The sequence below is a fragment of the Mustela nivalis genome (assembly GCF_964662115.1).
Source record: "Mustela nivalis genome assembly, chromosome: 2".
Taxonomy (NCBI): domain Eukaryota; kingdom Metazoa; phylum Chordata; class Mammalia; order Carnivora; family Mustelidae; genus Mustela; species Mustela nivalis.
Window position 1 is genome coordinate 122,141,736 of NC_139021.1, and position 14,684 is coordinate 122,156,419.

Consider the following 14,684-nt stretch of genomic DNA (forward strand, 5'->3'; position numbering starts at 1 on the left):
CAGGCTCCCTGCCAAGCAGAGATCCCAGAACCGTGGGATCATGACCTGAGCTGAAGGCAGAGGCTTAACCCACTGAGCCACCCAGGTGCCCCCTAGAAATAGTATTTCTAACACAAGCCTTTGATACCAAAGTTTGTAAAATATGTTCCTTGTAAAAATTATATGTTAGAGTATTTGTTACAAAAAATCAAATTTGCTCTCCTTAGCCATACATGAAGCTGAGGTTGGTAATAATTACCCCATTACTTTATTATTCAATTTACATATAAAGATTGTAGAGTCAGATTGCCGAATGCATTCTGGTCTAGCTTTATTCTCTGGAGCCTGCTTGAAGTGAATTCAACCCGAATGTATCAGGAAGCCCCTTTCATACACAACTTTTTTATGCCACATTAAAACAACAGCAGCAATATAAGGAGTGCACTAGTGATGATGACAGGGTGATATATCAAAGTATTGAACTACTATATTGTATAACTGAAACTAATAAAACACTATATTTAACTAACTGGAATTAAATAAAAACATAAAACAATAGCAACAATACAAAAACATACACTATAATGGATAACCATGTTTATGTTGGGGCAGTAGGATTATAAGAAATTTTTGCTTCCTTAGATTTTTAAAAATATTTTCTAATACAATCATGTCCCATTTACTATTATTATTAATGAGAGACTGTTTCCCTATTATCTTTATGCCTAATCATTGCCTTGTGAAAGTGCTAACAATTTATAAAGTAACCAAGGGCAGTCTCAAAAAATAATAGTAATAAATAATAGTAATAATAAAGGAGGGTTTCATTCCCAGAATAATCAAGTGTGGGCTCTTTGTCAATCAGTTCAAGGGACTGGTGATTTGGTAGAGGATATTTTTGTGCTCTGTAGCATGGAGGAGGAATTATTTTTATCTGTGACTGCAAGAGCTTGTTTTATTAAGCTAAAATCTTTCCACATCAAATCCTTTAAACATCTAGAATGTTGAGCATGTTTAGAATTCGAGTCAGAAGAGGGAAGAGAAATCATCTGACCCAAACTTGTGTTAGAGGAGGGGACTGAGGGATTTGCATTAAGTGACCGAGGTCACCTGAGAGACATGAGATAAGACTCTGCATTTCTTAATCTGAATGTTCTTTCCATTCTAGCAGACCATTTCAGAGCCCATGGGGATGGAGGCAGGACTGGGGGATGAAGGAAAGCCCTCCCTGTATGGCTCCCTTCCCACGCAATATAGGCAAAGTAAGCCTTTCAGAGCCCATTCTTCACCCAACTGTATAGCAGGGAGTCTCAAAATTCTGTCAAGGCAAACTAATTTTTTTTAAATTTATACTTCATTCATTGTCCTCCCCCTGCACAATTGAAAGAAAGACAGAAAGAAAGAAAGAGAAGAAGAGAAGAGAGAAGGAGACACACAGAGACTGAAAGGAGAGGGGAGGAATCCTGAGAGCACACTAATAACAGCATATTGGCATCAAGTAGAGCTTCTGTCTGGTACAGTCAAAGAAGGCACATCTTGTCTACTATGTTATTAAAAATCTCAGGGTGTTCATTCTCGTACTCTTTCTCTTTTCAGCAGAGCTCATTAAGACTCTGCTTACTGCTATGAAAAATACTTAAATAAGAAACTATTAGCTATTAAAATACAGACAAGTTGTCTATCTCAAAAACAAAAGCTGAAAGGATTTATTCCCCATGGAAAAGTTACTGCCAACAAAACTTCCTCTTTCCATAAAACAACAAAGCTTTTTCTTTCTTCTGGAACATCACGAAAATAGTCAAATCCATCAAAGGCCATTATTCTCGCTAACACACCAATCCTGAACCCCCTCTAACTGGGAACTTCCAGATGAAGAGGCTAATAAACTCCCATTCGCCAATGTAACCACCAACTTAATTAGTGGTGACACAATGCTATATAGAATAGCTAGAATAGCTCCTGTTTATACAGGCAAGGTCTTTAATGACATTAAAAGTTTAATGCTGTCATAAATTTTAATACAATATTTTAAACACAAGTGAGTTAATCACTCTCAAAAGTAAATTTACTTAGCTGGGTAAGAAATCCCCAGCTTCATTAGTATTCTCTTACATTCATAAATCCTCCTTTGTCATCTAGGAGGGTTCCTAGGATCAGCACTGGCTGTAGATACACCAAAAAAAAAAAAGAAAAAAAAATCAATCAAACTGATGCATATTCATCAAGTGACTGCTCTGAACAGATTGATGGCATTTGTCTTGATTCTGTTAAAAGGGGAGCCAGGGCTTAAGCAAATCACAGCCTCACTGGGTGTCAAACTAGAAAATGAGAGGGTTGTATTAAATAATTACTAAGGCTTCATTCTTGCTCTAACCAAATGCAGTTCCATAATTATAAGTGTTTTGAAAAAGCTCCAGGTACTGAAAAGCATGCCAGAGTAGGGTAACACGCAGCCCCTCCACGCAGATGCAATGAAAATCCAAGTTAAAATGTAAATACATCATCTTGGAAAGGAGGCATAAGACATTATCAGACATCACCTTATTAGGGCTTAGCTCCAGGCAGCTAGAGCACCTAGGATGAGCAGTCGCTGGGAAGAAAATGATTAAAGCAGGCATTATAAATCAAATGCCTGTAGGAGCCAGCAAAGAACATAAATAAGGAAGCAGATCCAGGCGGGAGTTGTGGAAAAATGGACACCTGCTCCTCAGCTCCAGCTAATCGTTGCCCCTTGGGAATATAGCCCATAAGTTATCCTATCTTTAGTTTTTCAAGAAACGTCTTCCAAATCCACAAAATTTCTGAATTTTAAATATCGTCTCAAAATATTTTTAAAACAGGGGCACCTGGGTGGCTCAGTGGGTTAAAGCCTCTGCCTTCGGCTCGGGTCATGATCTCAGGGTCCTGGGATGGAGCCCCACATCAGGCTCTCTGCTCGGAGGGGAGCCTGCTTCCTCTCTCTCTGTCTGCCTCTCTGCCTACTTGTAATCTCTGTCAAATAAACAAAACCCTTAAAATATATATATTTTTGAAACATAGTACAAGGCAAGTGTATCTCCACACTAGATAAACCACAGGACACCAAACTTGAGTTCTCTGCCTTGGGGCACTGTATAAGGAATAGCATATAAGGACAGAGAGGACATGGCAAACAGAAGCAAGGATGCGGTGAAAGAGGATGGAGGGGTGAAATCAGTGTCTGAGGTTGGCTCTGTTGAAGAACAAGCAAACTGGAAGATAGAAAAAGGTTAGGATAGGACTTTTGGGGGGTCATGAGTACCACATGAGATTCTGATGAATGTTGTAGAGATTTTCAATGGAAAACCGAACTTTTAGGTAGCAGGCAGAATAACCCCTCCCTCCCGCCACCACACACACACCAAGCTCCCTGTGTCCTAATTTTTTGTCCCACTCCACATGTTACTCTTACATGACAAAAGGGCTTCTGAAGATACGATCAAGTAAAAGACCTTGAGATGAGGAGATTATTGTGTATTACCTGAGCCAGCCCCATTTAGTCCCATGAGTCCTTAAAATGAGAAAATCTCTCTTGGCCATGGTTAGAGGGAAATGTATGGAAGAATGCTCAGAGATGTAATGTTGCTAGTTTTGCAGTGGAAGAAGAGGTATATGGCAAGCAGTCTCTGGAACCTGGAAAAGGCAAGGAAATAGATGGATTCTCCCCCTAGAGACTCCAGAAAGGAATTATAGGCCTACTGATACCTTTATTTTAGCCCAAGGAGACCCATGTTGGATATCTACAGAACTATAAGATTTTAAATGTGGGTTGTTTTAAACCACAGATTTGTGGTCACTTGTTGCAGTAGCAACAGAAAACCAATAGAATGTATATGTGCTCAAACTTCGGGAAAAACACTCATAAACCTCCCTGAAGCCCATCCACAGACATAGACAGAGGCTCCTTATGCTAGAAAGAGCTGAAGATACAACATGATCTGAGAGCTGAAGTTAGGAAACTATTTCTCCTTGGCATCCATGCAAAGATCAGTTCCCACTCCATAACACAATGAGCTCCAAAATCTCATTTCTACAAGGATGGATTCATTCTCTGAAGACTAACTTTGAGTCTCATTGAAGTGACATGTGACTCCTTGGTGGCAAAAAGATCTTTCCTCCTTTTTCAAAGTATTCATTATGCCAATAAAATTCTCCCTCCACCCCCAAGAAGGTGGCATTTTATAACCGCAGAGATTTATCCTGGCTCCTTCTCTCGCTTTGAGCCAAAACTAGGTCTGGAGCATCCTGTTACAGTATCATGTCTCTATCAAGATCTTTTTGGGCACCATATGCCTGAACCTGGCCACATGCTGGCTTAAAAGGGAAGGGAAATGTTATCAGGAATGTGAGCTACCTGACTCAAAGTTGTTTTTAGCCTCAGATCTCATTTCACCAGTTCAAGTTTCACAATCCTTGTAACATTTTGAGATTTTTTTTTTTTAAGTTTCATTAGAATGTCCCTAGGTGACGCCACCATGGCTGTGAGAAATAAGTCTAGTTTAAAGGTTACCAGCCCAATCTAAATACTAAACTTAATAGTATCAGACACTGCTTCTGATCTGATCCTTAATTCCAGATCCTATGATTTTCCAATAATGGGGTACAGAATATTCTGGAATGGTGCTAGCTAATAAACCTAGGTCCCATCAAGGTGGAACCTGGAGGCTAGAAGGGAAAGGAAGAAAAGGACAAGGTACTTGGGGTCCTATGGAGGTTTGTTAAGATGTAGAAGTGGCCAATGTGTTGGGGAGAGACAAACCTGATTTCACCAGGAAGGCTGCCTGGGGACCCTGTCGGTATTTGGTTCCTTTCACTGACATGCAGAGGAGGTCAAGGAACCTCCTAAGGTGTTACAAACTTGTATATATGTACATCTCTGTTTTTCTGAGAAAAGGTACCCTAGGTCTGAGAATCCAAATTCAACTGTAACTTCCCATCCCCAAATATAAGAATTGCTGCACAGTATATTTCCTCATCAAAACTATTCTAATTCAGGGATGCCTGGGTGGGTCAGTCAGGTAAGCCACTGCCTTTAGCTCAGGTCATGACCCCAGGGTCCTGGGATTGAGTCCCTCATGGGGCTTCTGGCTCAGCAGGGAGCCTGCTTCTCTCTCTGCCTCTGCCTGCCACTCTGCCTGCTTGTGCATGTGCTCCTCTCTCTCTCTCTCTCTCTCTCTCTAATAAATAAATAAAATATTTAAAAAACACAAACTAGGGGAGCCTGGGTGGCTCAGTGGGTTAAAGCCTCTGCCTTCGGCTCATGTCATGGTCCCAGGGTCTTGGGATGGAGCCCCGCATGGGGCTCTCTGCTTGGCAGGGAGCCTGCTTCCTCCTCTCTCTCTCTGCCTGCCTCTCTGCCTACTTGTGATCTCTGTCAAATAAATAAACAAAATCTTAAAAAAAAAAAAACCCACAAACTATTCTAATCCAATACTCTTAGCTCTTACTAATCATATGTAAATGATTCTTATCACAGAATCCTATTAAACTTCTGACTTGCCCTCTAATAACAGTAGTATTACCACTTACTTTCCCCACTGTAGGTGAGATATAAATTGATCTAAAGTTATCAAATATCAAGTATCTTTGAAAAGTCTAACTGTTGATGTTTTTCCTGATTAGCCTCTGTGGAACACCCACCCCAAAGGGCTGCCATACATTCCATACACAAGAATGATTTAGGTTTTTTGTTCGTTTGTTTTGTTTTGTGTTAGTATTTTGAACTATGCATAGAGTTGGCCTGTTCTTGCTGAGAAAGGCAGTCAGTCACCAGTGAGGTGGAAGGGAAACAGGGTCACTGCACAAAATTGGCTCTAGTCAGTCTAAAAGAGCTTCATTATAATAAGGCTTCAAGTAGGAAGGAGAATGCCCCAAGCAGCAGAGAAATGACAAGGCTGAGTCTTACCTGACCTGAAGTCACATAAGAATAAACAGAAAAGAGGTGGCAGCTTGTGAGAAGGATGATAGAAGAAACCTATTAATCTGGTTGGAGAGCAGTCACCTTGGTTTTGGGACCCCTCCAACCTTTTGGGTCTCTTTGATTCTAAATTTAGTATGTTGAATATTTTAAAGCAAAATTACATAGCAGCCAACTTCTCTGTAGTTGTTGATTCATTTAGGCTGTGCTGCCATAAAAGAAAAAAAAAATCTAAAGGTCATGCTTGGAAGCACAGCGCTCCCTTCCCACTGACTGAAGGCTATGATTATGCTGTACACATGATCCTACAAAGACAGCTGACACAACTCGCAGCTGAATTCTTTCTTCTGTTTATTTCCAGAAGAGACTTTCCACAGACAGCTGCAATGCTGGGCTCCCATCAGAATGCCATGCCAACCATGCTGCAGACAGCTTTCCACCTCCGCCCTCGCCCTGGACCCCGGGCTGTCTCCAGCAGGTCTAGCAGACCAGAGAGCCCAGCCCCAGGGCTGCTTCAAGTGCCTCAAGGACACTACGGGGATCAGCACCGAAGCCACACCTGCTATTCTGTAATCAAATGTTTATAGGGTCAAAGTCTGGCTCAACTTTTTCACTTGTGCAACATCAGGCCAGTGCCTCAGTGAGTCCCAGCCTCAGGCTTCTCCTCCATAAAATGGGCCTATTAGTACTCACTTTGTGAAGAAGAGGCAAAGGCTAAATGAGATAATATGTGAAAAGAAATTGGCTTGATGTCTACACTGTCATCACTAATTATCATTATCACAGAGGAAAACCTAATCATCTCTAGCATGGAATAGAAAAGGACAAATGAAATCAGCATTTCTTTCTCCAAGACTCTCTCCGAGCCAAGCCGAGCCGAAGACTGATTATCTCCAAAATGAAGGCAGAAACTGTAGGTTATTTACATTTCTCCTCAACTCAGACTCAATGATACTCTCACAGCTGCTTTAAGCCGCTTCTGTGACTTGTAAGGAATGCCAGTCAAAATCAGAAAGCCTTGCCTTGTGTGGGAGTGGCAAGCACAGCATCAGCATTTCTGGGAAAGCAATACCAGGCACAGTACAATTTCTGACAACAAAAGGCCCACCTTGGTTGAACTCGTACTGTTTCTTGGCACCTGAAGGAGTGGTTTTGCGGACTCTCGTGAGCTGGCGTTCCTGTTCTCCCCCGACACTCTGGCTGGCTGGGTACCACATGCTCTGTCTCCTACAAGAAGAAACAGCTAAAGTAGAGGAGCTGTCAGTAGGCATCACACCGGAGTGTTCTTCAGCTGGAAGTGGGTCTCAGGGCAGGCAACACACTCCACAGAGTATAGTTGGGGAAGGGGGCCAATAAGTAATTTGCAATTTAAGAAACATTTTTCTATCAGTCAGTTGTTACAAGATTACAGAATAAAGAGAAAAATAATGAAAAATCTAATGTTCGAGAGAGACAATGTAACCATGCCATAAAAATTTTCACATTAAAAATATTATAGAAAGATATTGAATAAATAGATATATCTGAAAACATAATTTCTAGAATATTTATAGCATTGGCTCATTTTTGTAAAAACAAACATATGTATGAATACACACACATACAGATTGAGATACCAAATTCTTAACCGTGACTAACTCTAAGATGTCATTTCTTTTTTCCTTTTTGGGGCTCATCTACATTTTTTAAAATAAACATGCATTACTCCTATAATAGGAAAGAAATTTAAGTCAGTCTGAAACCTAAGGAATACATCGTTTTTATGAATTCCAATCCCCAAGTATGCAAGCATTCTCTTCCCAATCTCTCTCTCTGTCTCTCTCTCCTTTCAACACACACACACACACACACACACACACATACACACACACACCATTAGCTACACTGCATCCAAAGAAATAACTACACTGGACATCCCATGATGCAATCAGTGCATTAATTTAGAAGAACTCCAGAATGCTAAACTTTCTAGAGAATATCATAAACACATCCAAGCTAACATGAATCTGGATTCACTATAAGAACACATACACTAAAAATGAAAGATTTATATACATTCAACAGTTGAACCACTATAATTTTTGAGCTGTGTCAAATCTCTAATTGACAAGTTTTCCCTGCAGCAAAATAGCCCCTTTACCTGATAAAAGAAATACTAAAACTAAACTTAGTGAGAAAGTGTGTAAATCCAGATGGCTACTGTCACGCAGTGAGAATATTCATGTGCTGCAGTACATCTGGGTCTGACTGAGCAGTATACTTTGGTGGCAGTGTAGACCAAGCTTTCTATTTGGAGTGTGGGTTAAAGTCAGTACACGTTCCAATATGTCAGATGTCTCAGAAGTCACATTTCTGAAACACTAGGATAATGAAGTGGGTTTTTTTGCCAAGTAGTCATCACAAGCTTCTAAAACAAAATTATGGGGCACCTGTGTGACTCATTTAGTCAAGTCTCTGTCTTTAGCTCAGGTCATGATCTCAGGGTCCTGGGATGGAGCCCCACCTTAGGTTCCCTGCTTGGTGGGGAGTCTGCCCTTCCCGCCCCCCACCCCCAGCTCATGCTTTCATTCTCTTTCTCAAATAAATAAATAAAGTCTTTTTAAAAATAAAATTAGATATATATGCCTTCCTGTAAGAGGGTTAAAGTGGAGAGTTGGGGCAGAGATAAAGAAAGGGTTTAATTATTCCTCCAGGATCCTAATACCATTTCTCTAAGCCTCCAGCTTCAGGCAAAAAGACACTCTGGACATAGTAAATGCTTGTAAAAAAAATTCTACAACTACCCAAATACTGGCCAAGTTTCCCCAAAAGTGGGCTCAAGTGAGATAGCTCTGCCTACTACTTGCTAGGTATGTGACAAGTCACATCAATTATCAGGATCCCCACTTCCTGGTCTGTAAAACGGGGATAACACTCCAAGGTCACAAAGTTGTTGAACAAGATGTCATTAGAACATACCTTAGTACCTGTCAACTGGAGGTACACAGCAGATGGGAGTTATAAACACTAATATTTCTTCTATAAAAATTCCCTTGAATCTTAATATTCTGAAAGTTATGTTAAGGAAACCCTCAGAGACTTAATCCAAACAAGTTTATCAAAAGCAAACCAATGTTTGTGGTGGGATGCTTATTTGTTTCAGATTTATATACTTCAAGAGTATAATCTACAAGATTCTCAAGAACTTTATAGGAAATAGGAAAGTAAATCCCAATTCTTACTCGCTCCAGTTTTCATAAAAATAATCTCATGCTTTTGCTTAAAGGGAGAAGGCATAAAAAAGATGGATGTCATTTTAACTAAATTAATAAAACAGTAGCTTCCAAAGATATTGTGCTGCCAGGTATCATTTATTCATAAGGACATAAAGGAAAAAAGTATATAACAAGAACAGTAATAATCATGGTTATTGGCCTCTATAACGGAGACACATGAGACACCAGGACTCACCTTCTTGGTGAGTTCACATCCCTATTCCAATTGGGTTCTACCACCTGACCTGTGACAAGGTTAACTAGGACTGCCAAAGAAAATTCTTAGAATAGATAACGTATTCGTGTACAATTGAGAGAGCATATTCTTTCCCTGCCACCCTCTCAAAAGTGACACTATCTGGGCAAGAACATATTTAACATATTAGCTTTGCTCATTTAAGCTTCATTACATCTTTGAGATCTGCTATAATACCCCCTACCAAAAATTCTAAAACAATAAAGCAGAGTGTTTACCTTAAAATAACTGAGATATATTTTTATTTAAAAAGGAATCACCTACTACAAACCAAGGATGTTGACAGTTAGGGAGGTTATGTAAAAGTGACTAAGGCAATCCTGCCCCCAAAGAATTTTAAAATCTACCGTTTGACAATGACTAAAGTGTAAGAGGGCAGACACTAACTTGTTTACTGCTGTGCTAATGTGCTTGCGAATGGACAGGTCCATGCTGACCAACAGAATTGAAGGAAGGAGAAGCCAAGACCCTCTCCTCCAGGCTTGTCTTCCTGGCACCTGGCCAGGCAGAGGCTGGCGGGGCACCTGTAAGCCAAGTAATCCTACATCTTGTCCTCATTCCAGCTATCCCCTATCATTTGACCTTGTATCCTGTAGGTCCCAATTACAGCCTTGGTGCAGTGATTTGCTGGTTCTCTGCTATACACAGAAGCAATTAAATGGACTTGGTTCTGAGATACTTCATAAGTAAGGTGCCTATAAAACAAACATTATTTCTGTTATTTTCTGATCCATGAGCAGAGGCTAAGATAGTACACACAATAAGAGAGAAACTGTCTATTAGATTGAAAGGCTTAGAAACTCAGCTGAGTCAAGGAAAAATTAGCCGCTGCTAAGCAGAAATAATGAAATATAATATTTTATCCTTGTTAGGACTTTAGTGAATTCAGCTGACTCTTACAGAACTTGAGAGAATCTAGTTTTGATCCAATGTAATGACCATAGTTTCATGTTCTTCCGAGTCCTCCTTGTAAAAATCTGTAACCCAGAAAAAAGGGGAAAAAAATGCTTTGTCCTAGTCCTAGTTTTTGCTTAGCTTAACAAACCAGAATGCTACTCTTGGGCCTCAAAGATCTACACATCCTTTAAATCTTCCTTTCGAGATGTGTGGTCAATCAAAATATTAACTTTTTTCATCTTCTCACGCTTGAGGTTTTATTCATGTCCATTACATTCCCAAATTAACTAAAAAATTTACTTTCTTCAACTACTGGCTTAAATTTTAATTTAATATAATTTAATTTAATTTAACTTAACTTTAAATTAAGTGGGTTTATAACTAATCACTGCTTTTCCCAAGAGCTCTAACTACATAGTTAATGCATCCAATATTTCCATAGTTTGGAAAAGCATATATATTCAGCTCTTAGAATGAACAGGCAATGTGTTATTAATCTACACTATCCTATGCCATCCCAGAGTTCTTTTTACCTTAATCTTCACACATCTGTGAAAATGACTTAAAGTCCTTTTGAATAACTGGGGGTTTTAGAGATTTTTGTCCCTGATTGAAAGAACTATTGGATTATCACATCCATTTTCTAGTTGGGGGAAAGGGGCTCTGGAAGAGCTGGTTTACAGTATCTTCTAAACATGTGTCTGATTATTATTTGAAGTGTTCTGGGACTTTAAGACATATTACTAAGAGAACTCTTTCTTCAGACCTCTTTTTTAAAATAATTTCTGCCTGCCTTGGTCATTGTTTCAACACAGAAATAAATCATGGAGGATGAAAGAGGCATACATTCAAAATCTACACAGATCCACAAAGTAGGATCTCCTCTGGTCTTATTTCCTTACCTGAAATACAAGGATATCGCCCACTTTACTGCCTACATTTGTAAGAACTTCTGGTAGAAAATAGACATTCAAATTGGGATATTTTGTCCACTTTCCAAATCAAATAACATTCATCGAGTGCCTCACCTGTACTGAGCACTAAACTAGGCACTTCTAGCCTGTATGTCCTCACTTAAAACTAGGAGGCAGATCTTACTCTCTCACTTTTCCCCAAGGAGAATAATAAAGTGAAGATAAGACAGAATTCTTGCCACTTTATTTCAACATCCCAAGTTTACTATTATCAAATGACAAAACTAAAACAATTTAGTAGCTAATTTAACTCCTTTATTCAAGGAAAAACAATCATGTATTTAGGGAGTACAGAGCTTATCAAACAGTGGAGCTCTCTCCCAAAGGTTTTGTGGGCAAGAATGAGCATTATAGAATGTAAGAAGAGGCAACAAGGAAACAGGGCATGAATGGCTAGGAATTCAGGGATTTCCTTGTAAGGCTAACAGGTCCTATTTTCTAGGTAAATAAGCTAGTTAAAGCTAACTTGAAAGATTGTGACAGGGGTTAGGGTCTCTTGACAGGTGTTTTCAGTAAGTGCAGTCTAACTTTGTTTAGATTTGTGACATGGGCTAGGCCACTGAGATGGCCTCCATTTTGTGGGTCCCAATATACAAATTAATTACATCAACGTCCCCCCCTTTTGATAAATTCTTAGTTGTACTGCAAATATTGATCAAAATGTAAAGTATTAGTGTCACTCTGAACTACCACTCCTTGTTGATGTTGGAATCAGGATGAATCTCTAACTGCAATTCATAGGTTAGGATATCAAGGTGTTGGTCCTTTAGTTGGCAGTTTCTTCATCCCATTTTTTGTCATTCTAGACACAGAAAGATCATTTGTCTCTTTACCAGTGACTGCATGCATGCATTTAAAGCTTTTGAGAGAATATAGTGTATCAGGGAGACTATTAGAATGGTTATAAACTGAATAATACCCAATGTTTGGAGGATCCTCGAAAATTTCCAGTGCCACACCCCCCATGGCTCAAACCAACTTAGATTAAGTAGATCAAAGAAAGACCCAACTGAAGGAGTCATTTTCTCAAGCCAAATGCCTTGTTTATGTATTTTATATAAAAGTCTCCACTTCTCCAGAAGTGTTTATCATCCAGTGTTCCAGAGAAACTGAGGCATTGGAAATGAGGGAGAAGTTTGTGACGGGAAGATTTATGGAATCACCAGCATCACGGTAAATCCAACAGTTGACTGGGGGGTTGGATAACCTGCTTTTATAATCATCTGAGATATGTAAACAATGACAATGTCTTTCCAGGCCAGGGCAAGCAGTAGATTTACAAGAGAATGACAAAGACCTTCATTACGTAAGAATTAGGAAAAGGATTGTTGGAAAGAAAGGAGAAATGAAAAGAAACATTCTTAATGTTTTGGGAGGAAGCAGTCTACCTCTACGTCAGCTAATTCTCTTCCTAGTCAATTTGATTTTAATGTCTCTAGCATTTGCGCAGACCAAAGGTTAGGGAGTCTTCTTCAGTTGTGAAATAAGCACCCAAGTTTAAAGACCTTGTAATTTGGCAACAGTGTTGGTGGATGAGAACACTTGGTAGAGTCCATTCCATTAATCTTTATGAATACTTATTTGACAGTTTATGAATACTTATTTGATAATGCTTTCTGCATAATTTAACATGTCAAATAGACCTAATTTGTTTAACATCTCTCTCTTACCAGGTGAAAAACAAATCTTTTGAGATTTTCAGGGACCCTCTGGGAAATATCAAAGATACTTTGAGGTCAAGAAGACTCCATTTAGAGTTTGATTTGAGGAAGTTGTCAAAATACCAAAACATTTGAATATTTGACTAAGTAGGCCCATAGATTATTATTGAATAGTTAATTATCTATTAACCCAATTAGCAATAGAAGATTAGAAAGGCAAACACAAAAGGTTACATTGTCGTGAATGAGACTTAGCACCTTTGATATGAACAAAACTGGGTTCTATTAGGTAATTCAAGACCTGATATAAAAACAGCATGAAACACAGGGAATTATTTTGCTAAGGCAAAAACAAAAACAAAAACAAAACCAACTTTGCTTTCCAGGGAGAGTGTCCAAAAGGTAAAGTGACTAAACAAAAAGGCTTTCACAATCACTTATCAAGAGCAGACTCATAGCACAAGAATACTTTATCTTTTTAGCAGAGAGAAGACCAAATTTTAATTTTGCACCAGTGTTACTTTTAATAATAAAACTCATTTTTAAGGGGGAAAAATATCTTAAATCAATTCTAACCTTAGCCAGCTTGACCACAATTAACGTTCATTTCTTAAGATTCCTTTTCTACAAAAGTTCTATAACTTTTTATATCCATTCAGATTATTTACTATGTTTTGTCCTTCTTTCTCATTCTGAAATAGTCATTTTACTTTCTTTACCTATTTTCATTCACAGTGGCTTACTTTCACCCTTATTATTTTGAAATAGTTTTAAGTACATATACTGATTTAATTAGTACCATTAGAATCCTAAATTCCTAGTGAAAATTAAGAATTAAGCAAGTGTGAACTGGCAAATTTCCTCAGTAACTTTTCAATGTAGACAAAACATGTTTACTAATAGACCAAATACTCTTATTTCTTCTGTAAAGAGAAGTCAAATGTAGATAATGCTCAGTAGTTAATGTTTTAGTATTTTATATTCCTTGGAAATGATCTAGATATTCAACTGATACCCATCATTTAACTTATCTCAGTATAATATCAAGGTTTCAGGTTACCAAAAAGATTTTGGATCTACTTTTAAGAAGATATACAAAAAAGCATTATTATTATTGGAAAGTTCACTTATACACTTCTATCTTACCTCTACTTAATTTACTTGTTCTTAACAATTATGGTTAGATTACTCATGAAAAGATTATTTGCTGTTTATTTATTCATGAATTTATCCTTTTCTTAATTTAACTTTTGTTACTTAACATACAGTGCAATATTGGTTTCTGGAGTAGAAGTCAGTGATTTATCACTTACATACAACATCCAGTGCTCATCACAATAAATGCCCTCCTTAATACCCATCACCCGTCTATCCCATCCCGCACCCACCTCCCTCCATCAACCTTCAGTTTGTTCTCTATCTGTATCAGATAACATGAGCTTCTTTAACTTTTAGTAAACCTACATAGAATAAAAGTTATAGACTTACTTTTAGTAAACCTAGATAGAATAAAAGTTATAGATCTGTTTATACTTAATATTGATAGCTCTAAAGACATGCCAGTTTTGATTAAGCCAACAAATTTAAATTTATATTTATTTACCAAGATTATCTTAGATTAAAACAAACTTGAGAATCATTTGGGTTACTTTCTATATTCCTGTGAGCATATATAAATATATTTACATATATATGTACATATATATATTTATATATATATAAATATAA

At 38.2% G+C, this 14,684-nt stretch overlaps 1 protein-coding gene across 7 annotated transcripts in view; it reads right to left on the minus strand.

Moving 5' to 3' along the window:
• FAM13C (family with sequence similarity 13 member C) overlaps positions 1–14,684 on the minus strand; it is a 153,758-nt gene that overhangs the window by 79,358 nt on the left and 59,716 nt on the right. For all 7 annotated transcript variants that reach the window (XM_082720250.1, XM_082720252.1, XM_082720251.1 and 4 more), the window contains one exon: positions 7,023–7,141. In XM_082720250.1, the coding sequence (XP_082576376.1) occupies positions 7,023–7,141 (119 nt within the window). The remainder of the gene's footprint in view (positions 1–7,022; positions 7,142–14,684) is intronic.